This window comes from Neofelis nebulosa, chromosome 4, assembly GCF_028018385.1.
Source record: "Neofelis nebulosa isolate mNeoNeb1 chromosome 4, mNeoNeb1.pri, whole genome shotgun sequence".
NCBI classification, from domain to species: domain Eukaryota; kingdom Metazoa; phylum Chordata; class Mammalia; order Carnivora; family Felidae; genus Neofelis; species Neofelis nebulosa.
This window is the reverse complement of record NC_080785.1, coordinates 164,755,676-164,774,643: the sequence shown is the minus strand read 5'-3', so window position 1 is coordinate 164,774,643 and position 18,968 is coordinate 164,755,676. Positions and strand designations below refer to the sequence as shown.

Genomic DNA, 18,968 nt, shown 5'->3' with positions numbered 1-18,968 from the left:
CAGCAGGGTGATGATATGAGGGTGACAGGGTGATATGAGGGTGATGTCATAGACCACTGGTCCGTCCCCTCCCTCCGCATGTGCCTGCTCTGCTCGCGCCTCAGCCTTTTCTCCTCACACCCCTGCCCCCCACCCCCACCCCCAGAGGAAAGCGGTCAGCCTTGCCAAGCAGCCCACCCAGCCACCCGCAGCCATGGACGCCAACCACTCCGGGTGCACGAAGCCCCAGCCCTCCCCAGAGGCCCCCAGGCCTGGCGCGAACCCCGGCTCAATCCTGGCGAACGAGACCCTGCAGCAGGAGCCCCCCAGCACGGTGGGCGACAGGTTGCCACCAAAGACCGGCGCGGTGGTCATCGACATGGGCACAGGCACCTGTAAGGTGGGCTTCGCGGGCCAGGCCCGGCCCGCCTACACCGTGGCCACCATCGTGGGCTGCCAGCCCAAGAAGCCGTCCTCCCCCCGGCAGGCGGCGCTGGAGACTTTCATCGGCGAGGCCGCCCGCAAGCGCCCGGAGCTGACGCTGGTGCAGCCGGTGCGTAACGGCATCGTGGTGGACTGGGACGCCGCCGAGCTCATCTGGCGCCACCTGCTGGAGCACGACCTCCGCGCGGCCCCTCGGGACCACCCGCTGCTGTTCTCCGACCCGCCCTTCAGCCCCAGCACCAACCGCGAGAAGCTGGTGGAGGTGGCCTTCGAGTCGCTGCGCTGCCCCGCCACGTACGTGGCCTCGCAGGCCGTGCTGTCCGTCTACGCGCACGGGCGGGTCAGCGGGCTGGTGGTGGACGCCGGCCATGGCGTCACCTGCGCGGCGGCGGTTTTCCAGGGCTACAACCTGCCGCACGCCACCGAGCGCCTGGACCTGGCGGGCACCCACCTGACCGCCTTCCTGGCGGAGACGCTCCTCGGCCCGGGCCTGCCGCCGGGCCAGCACGACCTGGACACGGTCGAGGCCATCAAGCATCGCTACTGCTACGTGGCCCCCGACTTCCTCCAGGCGCAGGCGCGACCCGAGCGGGAGTGCCGCCAGACCCTGAGGCTGCCCGACGGGCGGACGCTCACGCTGGGCAAGGAGCTGTTCCAGTGCCCCGAGCTGCTGTTCAGCCCCCCGGAGATGCCGGGGCTGTCGCCCGCGGGCGTCCCCGCCATGGCCGGACGGAGCCTTCACAAGGTGCCCCCGGAGGCGCGCGCGGACGTGGCCCAGAACGTGCTGCTCTGCGGAGGCTCCTCGCTCTTCCGGGGGTTCGAGGGCCGCTTCAGGGCGGAGCTTTTGCGCCGCCAGCCCCCGGAGGCCCACGTGGTGGTGGCGGCGCAGCCTACCAGAAACTTCTCGGTGTGGAGGGGGGGCTCTATCCTGGCCTCGCTGCGCGCCTTCCAGGCCTGCTGGGTCCTGCGGGAGCAGTACGAAGAGCAGGGACCGCATATCGTCTACCGCAAATGCTACTGACCCCCGGCGGCGCGGTGGGGGCGGGGCGGGGGGGGGCACTAAAGCTTCCAATACCCAACCGGCTCTGTCCTGCCTTGACCCAGGGCCCAGCCCGGTCCACTCCCGGGCCCGCCCACCCTGGCTCACCTCGGGTTCTGACCCCACCAAGATGTGCCTCCCGGACATCCTGCTTCTTTCCTGCCCTAACTCACCTCCCATGATGCAACCCCAGAAGCACCCAGTTCAGACTCCCTGAAACCCGCCCCTCCACTATCCAGCCCCAACGCGCCACCTTTTGTCCTAACCCTGTCACACCCACCTCCCATGATCCCTCCCCCGCCCCAAGGCACTCTCAGGCTGGGACCCCTCACCAAGCCCACCCCCAAGACATCCCTAGATTCTCACCCCCTAATCTCACCCCCATGATCTATTGCTTTTGATATAGACCTCCCCCCGCCAAGTTTCTCCTAGGCTCTAAGCCCCAGTCCACTCCCTACTATATCCCTCAAGGACCCCCAACCCATCTCCATAACCTGCTCCTCCCCAAGGAACCTGCACCAGGTGCTCCAGCCACCCCCCCCCCAGAACCCTCATGATGGAATAGAAGCACCCTCAGAATCTTGCCCCACTTCTAATCCCCCAAACACATCCCACCAAGACACCCCTAGTTCAAGCACCCCAAATCCACCCCTTCATTGGTTTCCCCCCTCTTATTATCCCAAGTTCTCCCATACCCTGGTATTCCGAGCATCCCCCCCACAAGTGCTGAAACTCCGCACCCACCACAAAGACCCATGTTCTGATCTTGAAGGGTCTCCCCTGCACCAAAGCATCCTCCGGTGTCCAAAGCCCTTTCCCCAAATTGTATCCTCCCCCATAACTCTGTCCTCGCTGCATGATTTGTTCTCCCAGACTCCTTTCTTCCATCTCACACCCCCCCCACCTGTGCCCCCCAAAGAACACTATGTTCTGAACCCCCAGACCTCCCCCTGGATAGCCCCACTGCTCTCAGCTCTGTGTCTCCCCCAGAAATACTCCCACATGGCCTGCCTTACAGCGCACCTCCTGACCCCACTCCTCAGCCCTTCACATCTTCTCAGCAAGGTTCCAGTCCCCAGGACCATCCCATGATCACCCTCACTGATGCCCTAGGCCCTCCCCTGCGTTCTGAGCCCCCTGACTTTCTCCCCAAAGACACTCTCCTAGGGTCACCCCATGATGAACCCCTAGGACATTCTACCCCAGGATTTTCAGACTCCCTAGAACCCCACCCCCTACATCCAGCCCCCCTCCACACCCCACCCCATTAGTTGAGACACCCAACAGCCAGCGATATTCCTGAGGGCTGCCCAGCCCACCTGGGCTCCACCTGGACACTGGCTCCCTCCTGCCCCATACACAGGTCCCCAGGGGCCAAATGTCCTGAGCTGTCCCTCCACAGAGGCTGGGCATTCTCCCCAGAAGCCACCCTGGGTCCCCTCTCCTCCCTCCAACCTCATCCTTGGCCATGCTGAGTCCCTGCTGGAGGCAAGACCCTCTGCCTTCACACCATCCAGCACAGCCTAAACCTCAGGAACCCCAGCCTGCAGCCTGGGCGCGTCCTCCCAGCTTGATCAACAAAATAAGTACAAGCTGTCAGAGCTTGTCTTTGTCCACGATGGGTCCTCTTCCAAGGAGACATTGATTCATCCATCCAATTAGTCAGTATCTACTGAGCCTCTCTGTCTCTGTCTCCCTGAGGCTATTTTTGGTTTTTATTTGCTCACTTAGATATCTCTCTCTCCCTCTCCTTCTCCCTCTCTCCCTCCCTCTCCCTCCCCCTCCCTCCTTCTCTTTCCTCTCTCTTTCTCTCTCTTCCTCCCTCACTTGTTTCCTCCTTCCTCAATCTGAGTCACCTGCCAGCACTGTTCTTATGCAGGAATTTTCACGAGTGGAACCTCATTTATTTATGGAGCACTGAGACCATCACCCCATCCCCACCCCCACATCTGCCATCAGACAATGGGGGTGATTGAGGGCCCTGGTTATCCCCACCGGCCCTGTCCCACTGTCTTGGGGACTAGGCAGGGGCTCCGGTCCCATTCCTGGCCAGTAGGTGGTCCTTAGCTGCGGGGACAGTCCCCCAGTCAGGCCAGGATCTCCAGATCACCTTCAGAGTTGGACCCCCTTGTCTCACCGCGTCACCAGGCGGGCAGCCTCAATCTGCAGAACGCGCAGGCCAGGGGGTCGCAGGATCCTGAGGCGAAACTTCCCATTCTTCCCGCAAGGGGGCACCACCTCCAAGCTCAAGGCACTGCGAACAAGCATCACTTTGAGGGCCACACAGACTGCAGCAAACCCGTCCTCCCAGACCTCAAGCGAGACCCACCCCGACAGCGATGTCAGGGCACTGCCAGTCACACACACACAAAGAAGGGATGTGGCACAGGCTGGGTCCCGATGCTACAGGAAGTGAGGAGAAGCAGAAGCCCCCACCACCCCTGGGCTGCTAAGTCAACTCTCATTTAGACCAGACTGAGGTCTCCCCAACTCCAAACCTCCCCTGATGCAGGAATTTTCTCTACAGTTCTCCTAACATGTGCCCCCACCTTGGTACAGCCCCACGCGTAGGGAGCACCTCAAGTCTACTGTTAGGAAATTCACCTCCTCCCAGGAGTTGTGGGTAAACCTCTGCACTCCGCCTGCCACCTGCCTCCCCCCCACCCCCACACACACACCCATGCGGAGCCTGAGCCTCCGCACAGGCTGTGTGCATTCCTGTCCTGGGTCCTGGGAGACCAGAACAAGGAGTAGGGACTCTGTATCGTGTACTGCAAAAGGAGGGCTTACGGAGATGTGTGCCGACTTGACAAGAAGTGGTCGATTTTGTGTGTCACGTTCACTAGGCTGTGGTGCCGATATTGGACCAAACGCCTTGATCAAACACCATTCTAGACATTGCCGTGAAGGTATTTTTTTTCGGTGAGATTCACATTGAAATCACAGACTTTGAGTAACACAGGTTACCCCCTCGTGGGGTGGTGGGTGGGCCTCGTCTAATCAGTTGAAGGCCTTCAGAGAACAAAAACTAACCCTCCCCAAGAAAGAAGGAATTTTGCCAGATGACTACCTTCAGATTCAAACTGCAGCTCTTCCTGGGTCTCCAGCCTCCCAGCCTACTCTACAGATTTTGGGTCGACCTCCACAATCACGTGACCAGTTCCTTAAAATACATCTGTCTTTCGCTACACGTGCATCTTCTTGGTTGGCTTTGTCTGGAGAACCCTGACTAAGACACATGCCAAGCCCCCTTCCTACCTCAGGGCTTTTGTACTGAGAATGCTCCCTCCACCTCCCACCTTCTCAAAGGTAGCCCCTTTCTCAGTATGATAACAAAGCTCAGATGCCATAAAAGGAATGACTAAAGCAGTTGACTTTACATAAACATCACAAAAAAAAAAAAAATCTGCAAAGTAAAACTCACCCTGAACAAAATCAAGACAAATGACAACATTTTAAAAAACAAATTAAATAATAGTTTTATTTGTTTGTGTTTTTTATTTTTTATTTTTAAGTAGCCTTCACATCCAGCATGGAGCCCAATGCAGGGCTTGAACTCACAACTCTGGGATCAAGGACCTGAGCTGAGATCAAGAGTTGGACGCTCAGTCGACTAAGCCACCCAGGTGCCCCGATAATAAATAATTTTCAAACGGTGAGTGGAGAAAATGACAACTCATAACACAAAGGGAAAATGTCCGTAATATGTAAAGAGCTCTTGGAAAGAATCAAGAAAAAAAAAACCTACAACAGTGCATGGAAAAGTTAGCAAAGGCTGTGAAACTTGAGCTCACAGAGAGAGACAGTTCTCTCACCCAGGAGAAGATGCTAGTCTCATAAGGGAAATGAACATGAACACTATACCGTGATGCCATTTTTAGCCCATCAGATTGGCAGAGATCAAAAGGCTCGATAACACTCCACATTGGCGAGGCTGTGAGGAAACTGGCATTCTCTTACCTTGGTGATGAGGAAGGACGCTGGTACCACCCCTAGTGGGACAAGTCATCATCACTACCTAAATGACACATGCACACACCTGTGGCCGAGCTACGGCACTTCCAGGAATTTCTCCTTCAGATACAATCGCTCATGTGCAAAATGACGTGAATGCAGTTATCCGCGTACCCTGCAGTGCTTTGTAGCAGCAGAACATTGGAAACATTTTGTGCTTCTGATGTTGTGGGACCTCCAGGAGAAGAGGTTAATGCGATTGCCCTCAAACATAGAGAAACACTTCACGACTGTACAAAGGGAAACCCAGCCAGCTGCATTCACTGACATGAGTTTATCGCCAAGATATATTTTGAGTGAGAAAAAAAAAAAAAAAAAGGAAAAAGAAAAAGAAAGCCCAAAAGGCTATGTTAGCATTTATGGGAAGAAAAAAAAAAAACAGGAATAAATGAGTTTTGATTGAAAATACACAGAACGGGGGCACCTGGGTGGCTCAGTCGGTTGGGCATCCGACTTCAGCTCAGGTCATGATCTCGCAGTTGGTGAGTTCGAGCCCTCCGTGGGGCTCTGTGCTGATGGCTGGGAGCCTGGAGCCTGCTTTGGATTCTCTGTGCCCCTCCCTCTCCCTCTCTGCATTCTCTTTCTCTCTCTCTCTCAAAAATAAACAAACATTATGGGCACCAGGGTGGCTCAGTCGGTTAGGCGTCCGACTTCAGCTCAGGTCATGATCTCACAGTCCGTGGGTTCGAGCCCCATGTCGGGCTCTGTGCTGATGGCTCGGAGCCTGGAGCCTGCTTTGGATTCTGTGTCTCCCTCTCTCTCTGCCCCTCCCCTGCTCATGCTCTGTCTCTCTCTTTGTCTCTCAATAATAAATAAACATTAAAAAAAATTTTTAATAAAAGAAAATACACAGCACATCTCTGGAAGATTTCACAAGGAGCTGTTTTGGCTGTTCTAGAAAAGAGTTTCCCAAAATCCCATCCAAAGGCACAGCCATTATTAGACATTTTTTTCCTAATCGTCCCCCATGAAAGTTTAACAGCGCAGATCGACTGTGTATCTGTTTATATTTCTATGTGTATCTGTGCTTTATACATGAAAATGCATTTTCCCCACCCCCCTCAGAACTAATTTTTACCCCCTTGGGGGCAATATCACCTCCATTGAGGGATGATGCTCTTGGAGGGTAACCTGGGCAGCAAGATGAGAAGGGGATTTCTCACTGCCTGTTCGTTTGAAGCTCATAATCATGAGATTATGCTTTTTTTTTTTTAACATGGATGTTTCCTTTACATTCCTGTGGCATCCACCCGGGCAGACCCATTTTCTGTCCTCTCGCTCCAGTGGTGATCATCTGACTTGTTTGATGCTTCGTTAATGGTGTCATCCACCAGGACCCTGTGTGTGTCACACACCCAGCGCTCGATCGAGTCCAGAAGGTGTTTGTTGAGTGACTGAATGAGTGAACCAGGATTTCAGCGGAGCTTAGAGGAATCCTCCTGTGGAAGGGCTTTTCCCTCTCCTTTGCTGGCTTTGGAGTCGGACAGGCCTGAATTCACGTCACACCTCCTCACATGCTCTATGACTTTGGACAAGCGACCTGACCTCTCTGAGCCTCACTCAATGCACCTGTAGGATGAGGGTGATATTGAGCACAACACAGGTGCTCTGGGAGGTGTGGAAGGACACATCAGAAGCTGCCGTGCCTTTGGGGCTGCGGGGGTGGGGTGGAGGTGGGCTTTCACACTTACTCTGGGTATTAATGTATTGGAATGTTCTACAATCCAAATGCCTCCATAAAAATAATTTCTTGAAACCATCTCTAGAAATGCATAAGAACTTAACATTCTCGGTACACAGTTGGGGCCAAATAAATAGTGATGGGGCTGCTGTTTCAGCTACAGTGTGCCCAAAACAGACCCCAAGCCCTCCAGCCAGCCAGTCAACTGGCCGCCAAAGGCCTGGAGACTGTCCTTCAAGGGCTTGAACAAGAGGATCCCCCAAGTCACTGCCAGGGTCTCAACCCAGGTCCAGACCTTCTGTTCTTTGGGGGGCCCAGGGGTGGATGTATTTGGAGGAGGTGGGATCATCCCACCAGGCAAAGCACAGACTGGGTAGGATTAGGGTGAGGCAGGCGAGGGACACAGGGACAAAGGGCAGCATCAATGCTCATCTGTGTTTTAAAATGTGACAGCTTTGGGACACCTGGGTGGCTCAGTCGGTTGAGCGTCTGACTTCGGCTCAGGTCCTGATCTCAGGGTTCGTGAGTTTGAGCTCCACATCGGGCTCACTGCTATCAGCACAGAGCCCGCTTTGGATCCTCTGTCTCCCTCTCTCCCTACCCCTCCCCTGCTTGTGCTCTCTCAAAAAATAAATAAAACATTTTTTCAAAGTTTAAATAAACAAATAAAAATAAAATGTGACAGCTTTGTTCATTTTTGCATTCATTTTGATTTTTTTTTAAATACTGCATGGATGCCAGGGGCTGGGAGTGACTCAGGGGTACGTTTTCTTTTGGGGTGATAGCAATGTTCTGGAACTAGATGGTGGTGATGATTGCACAGCCCTGGGAATGGACTAAGGGCGAATTTTACGGTTTGGGAGACGATCTCGACGTCAAACACTGCACTGAAGTATGATTTGCCTTATGAGCCTTCAGGATCTAAACGTGCAGCATCGCGAACAGACAGCAATAGTGTATTATAAGCAGCAAACTTGCTAAGAGACTAGAGCTTAATTACTCCAACCACCAAGAAGAAATGACAATTATGTGAACCTAAAGAGGTGTGAATTACGGCTGCATCCCAATATAGTAGTACATCTAAATGTATCAAATGAACATGTGCACCTTAAATTCACACAATGCTATCTATCAGGCATATGCCCATTTATTTTCTTTACTTACTTATTCATTTATTTTGAGAGAAAGCACGCAAGCATGAGCGAGGGAAGGACAGAGAGAGAGAGAGACAGAGAGAGAATCCCAAGCAGGATCTGTGGTATCAGCACAGAGCCCAACGCGGGTCTTGAACTCAGGAATCTCATGGGATCATGACCTGGGCTGAAATCAAGAGTCCGACGCTTGACCAGCTGGGCCACCCAGGTGCCCCCAAACGTATGTCAAAGGAATGTTAAAGGAAATAATGTTTCCTTTCAAAAGGAAACATTATTTATTTTGATTACTGAGATTTGGGGTACCCCTTAAATTTTGCTCAGAGGAGAGCCTCACCTACCTTGCCCCCGTCCCAGCCTCCGAACAGAGACACTAGGGATGTGTCGGGGCAGGGGCTGAGACTGCCTGTTTGTGTGAGGCTGGCCCAGGAAGGAGAGACCGGAAGATCAGGCTCCTCGAGACCACTGGTGGCCGCAGGGCCTGCTTCCCACGGAAACCAGGAAATCACCCACACCGCTGCCCCCACCCACGGTGGGGCACCTGCCGCTGGGCCCACACTCACCCCAGCACAGGGGGAGGAAAAGCATAATCCCCGAGAGGCAGGGAATCCTGGCTTTAGCAGAGCCTTTCAAACACACACACACACACACGCACACACACACCCTTACCTTCAGCCTCACCTGGGCCTCCTGAAACTGCATGGACAGAGGGGGCCGCCGGATGTGGACAAGAGTAGGGAAGGAGGGCTGGGCTGGTTGACGGGACTCAAGATAAGGAGCTGACTGATTTCCCCCAAGCCCAGCTGATGCCTGGCTAACCAAGCCCCTGGGCAGTTCGTGGGAAAGGTGGAGCTGGCCCAGCTGGTTGGCAGCTACCCCACAGGGGGCTCATCTTACCTCCTGGGCCTTGCTCTGCACCCCCTTCTCTCCAGCCCATGCCTGCTACATAGGCCAGATTGCCACCCTCTTCTTCCCACGGGCTCCCAGTATCCCCACCTTCCCCTTCCAGCCTTCCCCCCTACCTCAAACCTCAGGAAATTTCTTCTGCACGAAGCAAATCTAACCAGGATCCCCCCCTACTCAATACCCTTTGTTGGTTCCCCATAGCCCTGGGGCTAAAGGAGTTTCCCAGCATCCCACTGACAGCCGGACCAAAGCCCTGCTAACCCCTCACAAGCTCCTCATTGCCCTCCCCGACACAGTCTATTCCTGCATGCCTTAGCACTTTCCCGCCCACCTCAGGACCTTTGCACAAGCTCTCCCCACTGCCCAGAACACTTTCTTTCCTCCTCTTTCCATAGTTGATGCCTATCCCCACTTCAGATCTCACCTCTGGGAAGCCCTGAATGACCACCCAGGTGGGTCAGGCCCACCAGCACCAGGCCTCAGTACAACCTCACATCAGGATTGTACATTCTGTCTGCATGCGTGACCCAATCCGTGATGACTTCCAAGAAGGAGCCGGAACCGGCATGTAATAGGTTCTCAACCGACACTTGCCTGTTCGTGATTTCAGAACTTTCTGCCCAGTAGAAGAAAGACAATAAATGCAAAAAGAAATAAGAATTTCACATCGTGAAAAAATGCCCTGGAGAAAATGCAACAGGGCGATGTGCCTGGTGGTCACAGAGGACCTGAGGAGATGAGGGAAGGGCATTCTAGGCAGAAGGAACCACAAGGCTAAGGGCCTGGAGGCAGAACCAGCCTGCAGTGTTTGAGAAACACAGCAGAGGCAGTGAGGGAGAGAGAGGAGGAGGTGAGAGCAGGGAGGGGACAGGACAGGTGGTGATGGCCTTACAGGCTATGACAATATTGAACTTTACCCGAGCTTTGCGATCTTAGAAAACAGAGAAGGTTAGGGAATCCCCCACCCTTTGTGTTCTGGGAAACTGCTTAGTGCAAAGAACAGCCTCCCATATGACTTAACTTAGACTCCCGGCAGACCCCTGTGATGGTTAGTTTGATGTGTCACCTTGACTGGATATTTGGTCAAACATTATTCCAGGTGTATCTGCGAGGGTGAGGGTGTTTGGGGATGAGATCATCATTTAAATCAGCAGACTGAGTAAAGCAGATTGCCCTCCCAAACATGGGTGGGCCTCATCCAATCAGTTGAGGGCCTCAACCAAAAAACCGACCCTCCTCAGAATAAGAGAGAATTCTACCTTCTTGATAGCCCTCAGACTGACTCACTGGCTTCCCCCCCCCCCCACCCCGGACTTGAACTGAGACATCAGCTCTTTCTGGGTCTCGAGCCTGCTGACTCACCCCACAGATCTTACAGCTTGACAGTCCCCATAATCCCATGAGCCAATTCCTTATAATAAAGATATATGCCAAGCTATAGGTATACCTCTAGATAGATGGATATAGGTATAGATGTTTATCTGGCTATAGATCTGTCTATCTAGATAGACATCTGCGGCCTGGCATATAGATAAATAGATATAGAGACAGGGATTTATAAATATCTAATATTTAACACACAGACATTATAGACATATAATATATAGAGATATCTATAAATATCTATAGATCTAAATATATCTGTGTAGATATACAGATATATGTACCATATAGATACTGTATATATTATAGATACATGGAGAGATATATGGACAAATAGAATGATAGAATCACAGACAGATACATACACACATCACCCTATGGCACCCTATCATTCTGTCTGTCTGGAGAATCCCAATGCAGATTTCCTTGTTCATCTAGGACAAGGCCAGATGTAGACCATCCAAATTCCTACTTTGCCTCAAAAGCGGGCCGCCGAACTGCTTGTCCCAACTGATCCATCAGAACACAACCCTTGTGTGTGTGTAAGTTTGTTTATTTTGAGACAGAGAGGGAGCATGGTGGGTGAGGGGGCAGAGAGAGAGGGAGAGAGAGAATCCCAAGCAGGCACCACTCCGCGCAGAGCCCGACGTGGGGCTCAATCCCACGACTCCGAGATCACAACCTGAGCCGACACCAAGAGTCACTCAACCGACTGAGCCACCAGGTGTCCCTGGAGCACAATGCTTCTTAACCAAACTTTGGTTAAGCTCCTCGCCTTCCCCAGGGGCCCTGAACTTAGATGCCCTTCACCTGAGCCAACAGACAGCCCCCTCCAGAGAACAGGCCGGCCCCAGGGGGACATCCACACCTGGCTCTTGCTGTGTTTATTCAGTCCTCTCTATAAAAGAAAAACACTTTGTGCCTAACTCTTGAGAGGCTTGCAGACCTCGTGGTCAGAGTGCTCACTCCCTTTCTCTCCTTTGTCCTTTTGCATAAAAGCTCTCCTGACCAAATCCAGATTCGTGTTTCACTCACGGCTGCGGGGAAGATTTTGGATTTTTTTTTTTTCTAGGAGCAATAGGGAGCCATGGAAGGACTGAGAGCAGGCACAGGACACATCAGGGCAACCAACTGGATTCAAGAAAACTCTGGGGCGATGCAAGCTGGTGGCCGAGTTGGGAAGTAGGCAGATTCAAGCTGTGTTTTAGGAGACGAGTGGGCACAGCATGAGTTAGAGGCAGGTCTCTGGAGGTCCCAGAACCTCCTGCACCATAAATTCTAAGAGCATCACAGTTTGTGGCTGGAACAGCCAAGGAAGGTGGCCCAGCATCTGGAGAAGTAGAGTAAGCTGGGGATGGAGGGTGCCAGAAGGTCGTTTATCAGGGAGGCTTAGAACCACAAAGCATCAGACTGGGGAAACTGAGGCAGCAGGCCACATGGCAACCCTTTGGAGGCCGGCCAGCATGTCCGTGGCAGAACCAGGATTCAGACCCAGGTTCCCTGCCTCCCAGCCCCTGCTGGTGCCACTGCTCTCTCTGTTCCTGGAAGAACTGGGATTTGAATGACACCTGGGCTTGAATCGGGGGACAAGAGTGAGGGCACTCTGGGTTACGGAACAGAGGGGACAAAGGTGTGGAGGCTGAGCAGGGAAAGTCAGAGGCCGGAAGTGCATAATAATAGCAGCTAGACTGTGTCAGGCCCTCCCTATTACCTCCTCCACTCCTCCCTCGGAGGCACGAAATGCTTATCTCCGGTCCACAGAAGGGGAAACTGAGGCCCAGAGAGGTGACGTGAGGCCTCAGAAGCAGTGGAGAGCCCTGGGTCTGGGGACCCAGGCTGGGGGAGGGGGGGGGCAGTTCCTAGCCTTTGACCCCTTCACAGCCCCCACCCAGGCCCCAAGACAGGAAGACAGTGGCCAGGAGAGCCCTGATAGAGGGAGGGGGAGGGGCAAGGCCAAACCACGGACAGGATTTCTCAGAATTTACAGTAGAAGGAGGGGAGGGGAGGCTGGGGGAGCCCCCAGGGCCCGCAGCAACGGGGAGAGAGTGGGCGATGGGGGGCCCACACCTGTGGCCTTAGGGGTGGGGGCCCCCACTCCCCTTCATCCTCCCACATCTTTGAGCCTTCAGCCCACCCCAATCCCTGGCAGGGGGTGGGGGCGCATGTGGGGAGACCCCTGCACAGCCGGGCTCTGGCACAAGTGTGCATGCAAGTGCTACACTCAGTGTGACACGTGTCCATGCGTGGCTCGTGACACACGCGTGCACACTCAGGCTAGGCTGCGTGAGTGTGCACGTGCATGCATGTGACCCCCACCCAGGCAGGCCCAGGCATGTCGCCCGGCCACCCAGGCACCCCACAAAGCCAGGGGGCGGGATTGCCTCCCCCCAGCCCCCTGAGGGCTGGGTGTCCAGGCTGGGGTCCATCGGGGGTCCGTCGGGGGCATCTCCTCCTGCACCCCCTGTACGTGCTGCACAGGTCCCTGGTCTCTCTCTCCTTCCCGCTTCCCAGAGGCCCGTGTGTCCTCTGTCCTCGGGCATGGCAGGTCACTGGCATTGCTTTAAGTTGAGGTGATATTCTCACAACATAAAATTCACCGTTTTAGGGGTGCCTGGCCGGCTCCATCAGAGCTGCGTGCAACTCTTGATCTCGGGGCTGTAAGCTCGAGCCCCGCGTCGGGTGTAGGGAATACTTAAAAAAAGCAAAATCTTAAAAAAATTATTTTTAAAAAGTTCACCATTCTACGGCGAACAATTCAGCAGCGTCCGGCACCTTTAGAGGGCTGGGCAGTCACCTAACACTGTCATCCTAGGAAACGTCATACCAAGTACACAGCCCCCCTTCCAGCTCCCCACTCCCAGCTCCCTCAGCCACCAACTGCTCCGTCTCTATGGATTTGCATATTCTGGAAATTTCCTGTAAAGGGGATCACACAACACATGGCCTTTGGGGGCCCATGTTTTTCTTTTCATGCATGTTTGCCGGGACTCAGTCCAGAGGTCCTCCGAGGGGAGCTTCCCCGACCACCACCACCGCCCCCCCGGTCCCTGTCTGCCCCCACGTCCTGCTCATCAGCTCACCGCCCTCAGCATCATCTGACATAACCTGTCCGTCTACCCGTTCACCCAGAGTCTGTCCAGCTCCTTCCTGAAAGGGCAGGGGCCAACAGGTAGGGAGGGATTCGCTTCATTCTCTCTGGAAAGTTGCGAACGAATGAACGAATAAATGAATGAATGAGTGAGTGAATGAATGAATGGACGAACCGCCCATGTAACATTGTCCTGCTTCCTTGTCAAGCCTCGATTCAATTGGAGAGTACTTATCATCCACCTACTGTGTGACAGGCCCCACAAACCATCCCAAACACCAAGGGCACGGTACTGAACACAACAGAGAGGCCGTGCATTTGTCCTCCAGGCAGGGACAGACCATCAAACCTGGTGACACAGGATTTCACGGCAGTCCAAGCTGTCCCCGGGAGAATCAACTGTTCCTTTCCGCTAGGTTTGCTCACTCAACAAATATACATTGAGCACCTACTATGTGTAGGGGTCAATGTGAATCATCAGAGGTGTGTTAGAGTGGGTGTCCAGGGAAAGCCTTTGCTGGGACGGTAGCGTTTGAACCAAGACCTGAAGAAGGAAAAAGAGAGTCGCGCTTACTCAATGCGGGGAAAAGCATTGCAGCAGAGGGAAGAGTAAATACCAAGATCTGAGGCAGAGATCTTGGGAGAGAAAGCTGGTCGTGATGCGGGCACAGTGAGGCGGGGCAGGACACGAGGCAAGGCGTGTACCTCTCTAAGCCTCGGTCTCCCCATCTGTCAATGAGGATAATAATAACGAAGTCTTTCGCAAAGAGCAAGTGAGACAAAATTCAAGGCAATGGCTCAAGCCAGGAGGCCAGAAAACAAGCCCATTTGTCCTGGGCGACAGACCCCTGGGATCATGGTAATTATGGGGCATTCACACCTCCTGGCCTTGCAGGGCCGTCCTCCCCACTGTCGCCAGCCAGAGCCACCTATCTCCAGATGATTCCCAGCTCTTCTGGTTTACCTGAGCACCTCTCTCAACCTCAGCTGTCCCTGGTCCCCTCCTTGCTGACCTCCCCCACCTCAGCAGAACTTGGGCTTTCCGGTGACCCCCATACACACCTGACAGCCCGTCCCCATATGTTTGTCTCAAGTGGTTTTTAGTGGAAGGCAGCATGAACCCCCCACACACACACACACACCCATGGAGCAGCCCTCCTGCCCACCCCTCAGATCTCAGAAAGACTCAGAAACAGGGATGGAAGGGACACCTTGGTTCCAAGGGGAGGCGGCACGTGACTGCCTGTGGGGAGATGAGCCACACTGACAATGTGGTCAGTCACCCCCTTTCTCAGACACTGAGCCAGTTCCCCTGCACCGATGTGGTGGGTTTATTTATTTTCACTCAGCTTCACACACCACAGGATGGAAGGGAGGGGGGAGGAGGGACAGTTACAGCAGAAACACTCAGAAACTCCCCGGCACCCCCATCTCACTTACAGAAAAAGCCACGACCCACAGCTTCTGCATGACCTTCCCCATCACCTCCCTGTCCTCACCTCCTCCCTCTCTCCCCCTCGCTCACTCTTGCCTCACCCCCACGGGCCTCCTCCCTGTTTCTCACAAGGCACAGCCCTGCCCCAGGGCCTTATCATGGACCGCTCTCTCTTGCCTGGGCAGTCATCTTCCTCCAATACATACACGGGCCCATCAAGCCTCTGCTCAAATATCACCTTCTCAGCGAGAAAAGGGACCCCCACCTCCCTGTTTCAGTTATTGTAACACATCCACCTGCCACCTCTCCCAAGCTCCCCCATCCCGCCTCTTTTTTCTCCACGACACTTACCAGCATGGATCCTACTTTTCTTGTTTATTTGTCTCCCCAACTAGGCTGCCAGCACCACGGAGGCAGAAACCACATCTATTCTGTTTACTGCTCTTTCCTGCACCTTGAACATGGTAGATGATCAATAAATATTTGCTACGTGAGTAAACTAATCTTTCAGATGAATGAATGAATGAATGAATGAATGGTTGTTCTGGTTGAGCCATAAGCTTAGCCCCGAAACCCCTGGTGACCAAAACAAAACCAGAAATGGGATTAGTTAGAGTCTCCATGGGGATAAACAATCCAGTTCCCAGGGGAAAGCCCTGTGCCAAGCCATATACGGACTGCCTCTCACTTAATTTCACAAGAAGCCTTTGGAATCCCTGTTTACTGGTAAGCAAGGGAGGCCCCGTGCTATGTATGAGACCACCCAGCCAGGATGGGGTGCTGCCCAGCTCCCAAACCCATTGGCTCACCACTGCACCATCATTTCCCTATTAGAAGAATCACCTCAATGCTAGTAAAAAGTACAGATCCCAAAGCCTGTCTCCTGGAAAGTCTGATTCAAGAGGTCTATAACCTAAACGAGCACCTCTAGGTGATTCTTCTGATCAACGAAGTTTGAATAATGGCACTTCATGCAACAGAATGAGAGAGACAGAAAGAGGCTGGGCTAAATGCATGTGAAATGTAAAACTTGGAAACATTTACAGGAACACTTAAGAGACTATCTCTATGACCTTGAGACATGAAAGGATCCATAAACAAGACAAAAATGTACAAACCAGAAAAAAAGATGGATAAATTTGCCTACATCCCATTTTCCAACTTTTGCTGAAATAAAACACACCAGGAATAAGATGAAAAGGCAAGTCAGATGAAAAGTCTGTGATGTTCATATGTGACAACAGAAGCATATCTGGAATATATAAAGAGCTCTGAGAAATCAACAAGAAAAGGTAACTATCCCGACAGAACAGGCAATTCATAGAAGAGGAAATCCAAGAGGCCAACCAATTTTGGCAAAGATGTTTAGCAGAGGAACACAGGTTAAACCATTTTATGTGACCCCCCCATAGGCAAAAATCAAACAGCCCATCAAAAACCAAGGGTTGGCAGAAAACAAAGCTCATTTACATGCAAGGGATTGCAAATGGGCAATGCCACTCTGCAGAACACTTTGGCAATATCAAGGTTGAAGACAAGCACCCCTAAGATCCTAGGTTCTACTCCTGGGGATACGCCATCAGCAAAGTACAGCCAACAGGCCAAATCTGACCACATCTGTTTGGGGAAATAAAGTTTTATTAGAACACAGCTACACCCACTCTTTTACATATTGTCTGTGGCTGCTTTCCCGCTACAAAGAGCACAGTAGACACAGCAATGCAGTGGCTGTTGACTCACAAAGCCAAAAGCATTTACTCTCCAGTCCCGTAAAGAAAATCTGCCAACCTCTGCTCTGAACCAGTGTTTCTCAAACTCTCATGTGTGCGTGAGTCTCCTGGGGAATCTCATGAAAATGCAGGTTCTGATTCGGCAGTTCTGGGAGGTGCCTGAGAGTCTGCATTTCCAGAGGGCTCCCAGGTGATGCTGGGCTGCTGGTCCCTGGACCACGATTTGAGTATCCAGGATCCAGGCAACACAGAGTTCAGCCAGGATGTGTCTGTGAATCCTTAATAGACAAGATAGAGAAACACGGCCTCATCAGCATCTTCAACTCCTTTTATCTCTTCCCTCCCCACCCCCTCCCCCGCCCCCTGGGAATCACCAACCAAGCGGGCAGAAACTCATTCCGTGGATATTGCACACACTCGCCGTGGGTCAGACATACCTGAAGCAGGAAGGGAATCTCAAGCATTCGTAGATCTCACTAGCCTCCAAGGATGGGCAGAAGAGGAAACACAACATACTGTTGTGCCCTAAACTTTGGCCCCCAAGTTACCCTTGAGCGTGACAGACATAGCCCGAGGGGCCCATGGAGACCCCAGGGGGGAGGTGGCACTAAAGTTCTCGTAGCCACAGCTCCCTGGAGCCCCATGGAAGTCTGCCAGCTGCCCATCGGCTCGCAGAGGGCAGAGGCCACACCTGTGGTCCCAGAGCCCAGCACAGGAGCATGATCGACATGACTCGGGTGAATGTTCTAGATGTTTGTGCAAGGTTCCCCTGGCAAACTCTTCAGTCTGGAGCACCATTTCTCTCCTCCGGTTCCTACTGGACACATAGTGGGAGCTCAAAAATATATTTCTTGGAAAAAAATATGTATTTGATGAAGAAATGATTCATAGTCAGTTCCAAGAGTCATCATATATAAATAGCATTGGCAAAAAAAAAAAAAAAAAAAGGCGGGGGAGGGAGGGGCAGACCAGGACAAAGGGAAGGAATTTTAAAGACCAAGAGGACATTTTCCCCCGAGGAAAGCACTACTCTGGGGCTGGGAACATGAGAGCTTTCTGAAAAAGAAAGGAAGGGAGGGGAGTTAACATTTGTTGAACACGTGCGGCCTATAAAGTGCTAGGCACACGGTAAGTGAGATGTACTCTTCTCAAGCTATCTTCTACCGCCAGCTACCTCCAAGCCGAGGGAGGGAAGCAGGAGGGCGGGAGGGGCTTCCGAGCCGCTCCCCCAGGGGTAAGAGCAAGGTCAGAGGTCGAAGGTGTGCAAGAAGCAGGTTTTGACTCTAGAGAAGTAGGGATGAGCTTTAGGGGAAGTGAGTTCTCCATCCCTGGAGGTATTCAAATGGACACTGGATGAGCAGCCATCAAGAGACTCCAGGGGTCCCTCCTGATAGGGCAATTCTATGAATTGCTTTAGGAAGATTCTTCTCTGGGCTTTTTCAGCTGGGGCTGGGAGGTTAAAGGGGGCCTGAGTGACCCAAGGGTGGCCAGCCCCCGCTCCCCTGAGTCCACAGGGCCTGGGCGAGCTGGTCCCAGACACCTCAGACACCAACCAGGTGGCCCTGTCAGGAGGAAGCACCAAGCCACCTACATCTCCCAGCAGTGGCCACACAGCCACCCCCATTCCTTCTTCCCTCTCCCTTAAGCTTTTTAAAATATCCCTCTGGTCAGTCAGGACCAGAGTTTCACTAAAGGCCTTTGTGCAGGATTAGCCACAGCTTGTGTGGTCCCTTTGCGTTGGACGTCGGCTCCTGTGCACACTCAGGCTCCAACGTCCCAGCTGTGGGCACTGGCTGGGGAGAGACAGGCTGGTGCCGCTTCCTCCAGGCAGCCCTCCTTCCTGCCTCCCCAGGACACTCTTGGGAGAAGTGAGTCTCTGAGCCAAGACCAAAGGCATTGGTGGGTGTCTCCCACCTGTCTGTGCCCAAGGGCAGTGGCTGAGCCAGCAGCACATTCCTCGGAGGGGCAGTGCTGGCCAAGCTGTGCCCAGCAGGATGGGAGGCTCGCCGGGCCCTTGTTGTCTGCTCCCACTAGAAGGCGGAGCACAGGGCAGGGGTGGGCTGACTCTGCCCAATCCTGGCCTGGAAGCAGAACGAAGGAGGCAGCAGGTAGAGAGGG

The 18,968-nt window shown here is 53.3% G+C and overlaps 1 protein-coding gene across 1 annotated transcript; it reads left to right on the top strand.

The window, feature by feature from the left end:
• Window positions 1-104: 104 nt before the first annotated feature.
• ACTL9 (actin like 9) lies at window positions 105-1,483 on the top strand. The gene has a single exon (XM_058723536.1). It carries the CDS (start codon window positions 194-196, stop codon window positions 1,442-1,444), a length of 1,251 nt encoding a protein of 416 aa, XP_058579519.1. The 5' UTR covers window positions 105-193; the 3' UTR covers window positions 1,445-1,483.
• The last annotated feature ends 17,485 nt before the right edge of the window (window positions 1,484-18,968 follow it).

Excerpts from the sequence above, each read along its gene's own strand:
- ACTL9 (XM_058723536.1), top strand. The coding sequence starts at position 194 with ATGGACGCCAACCACTCCGGGTGCACGAAGCCCCAGCCCTCCCCAGAG.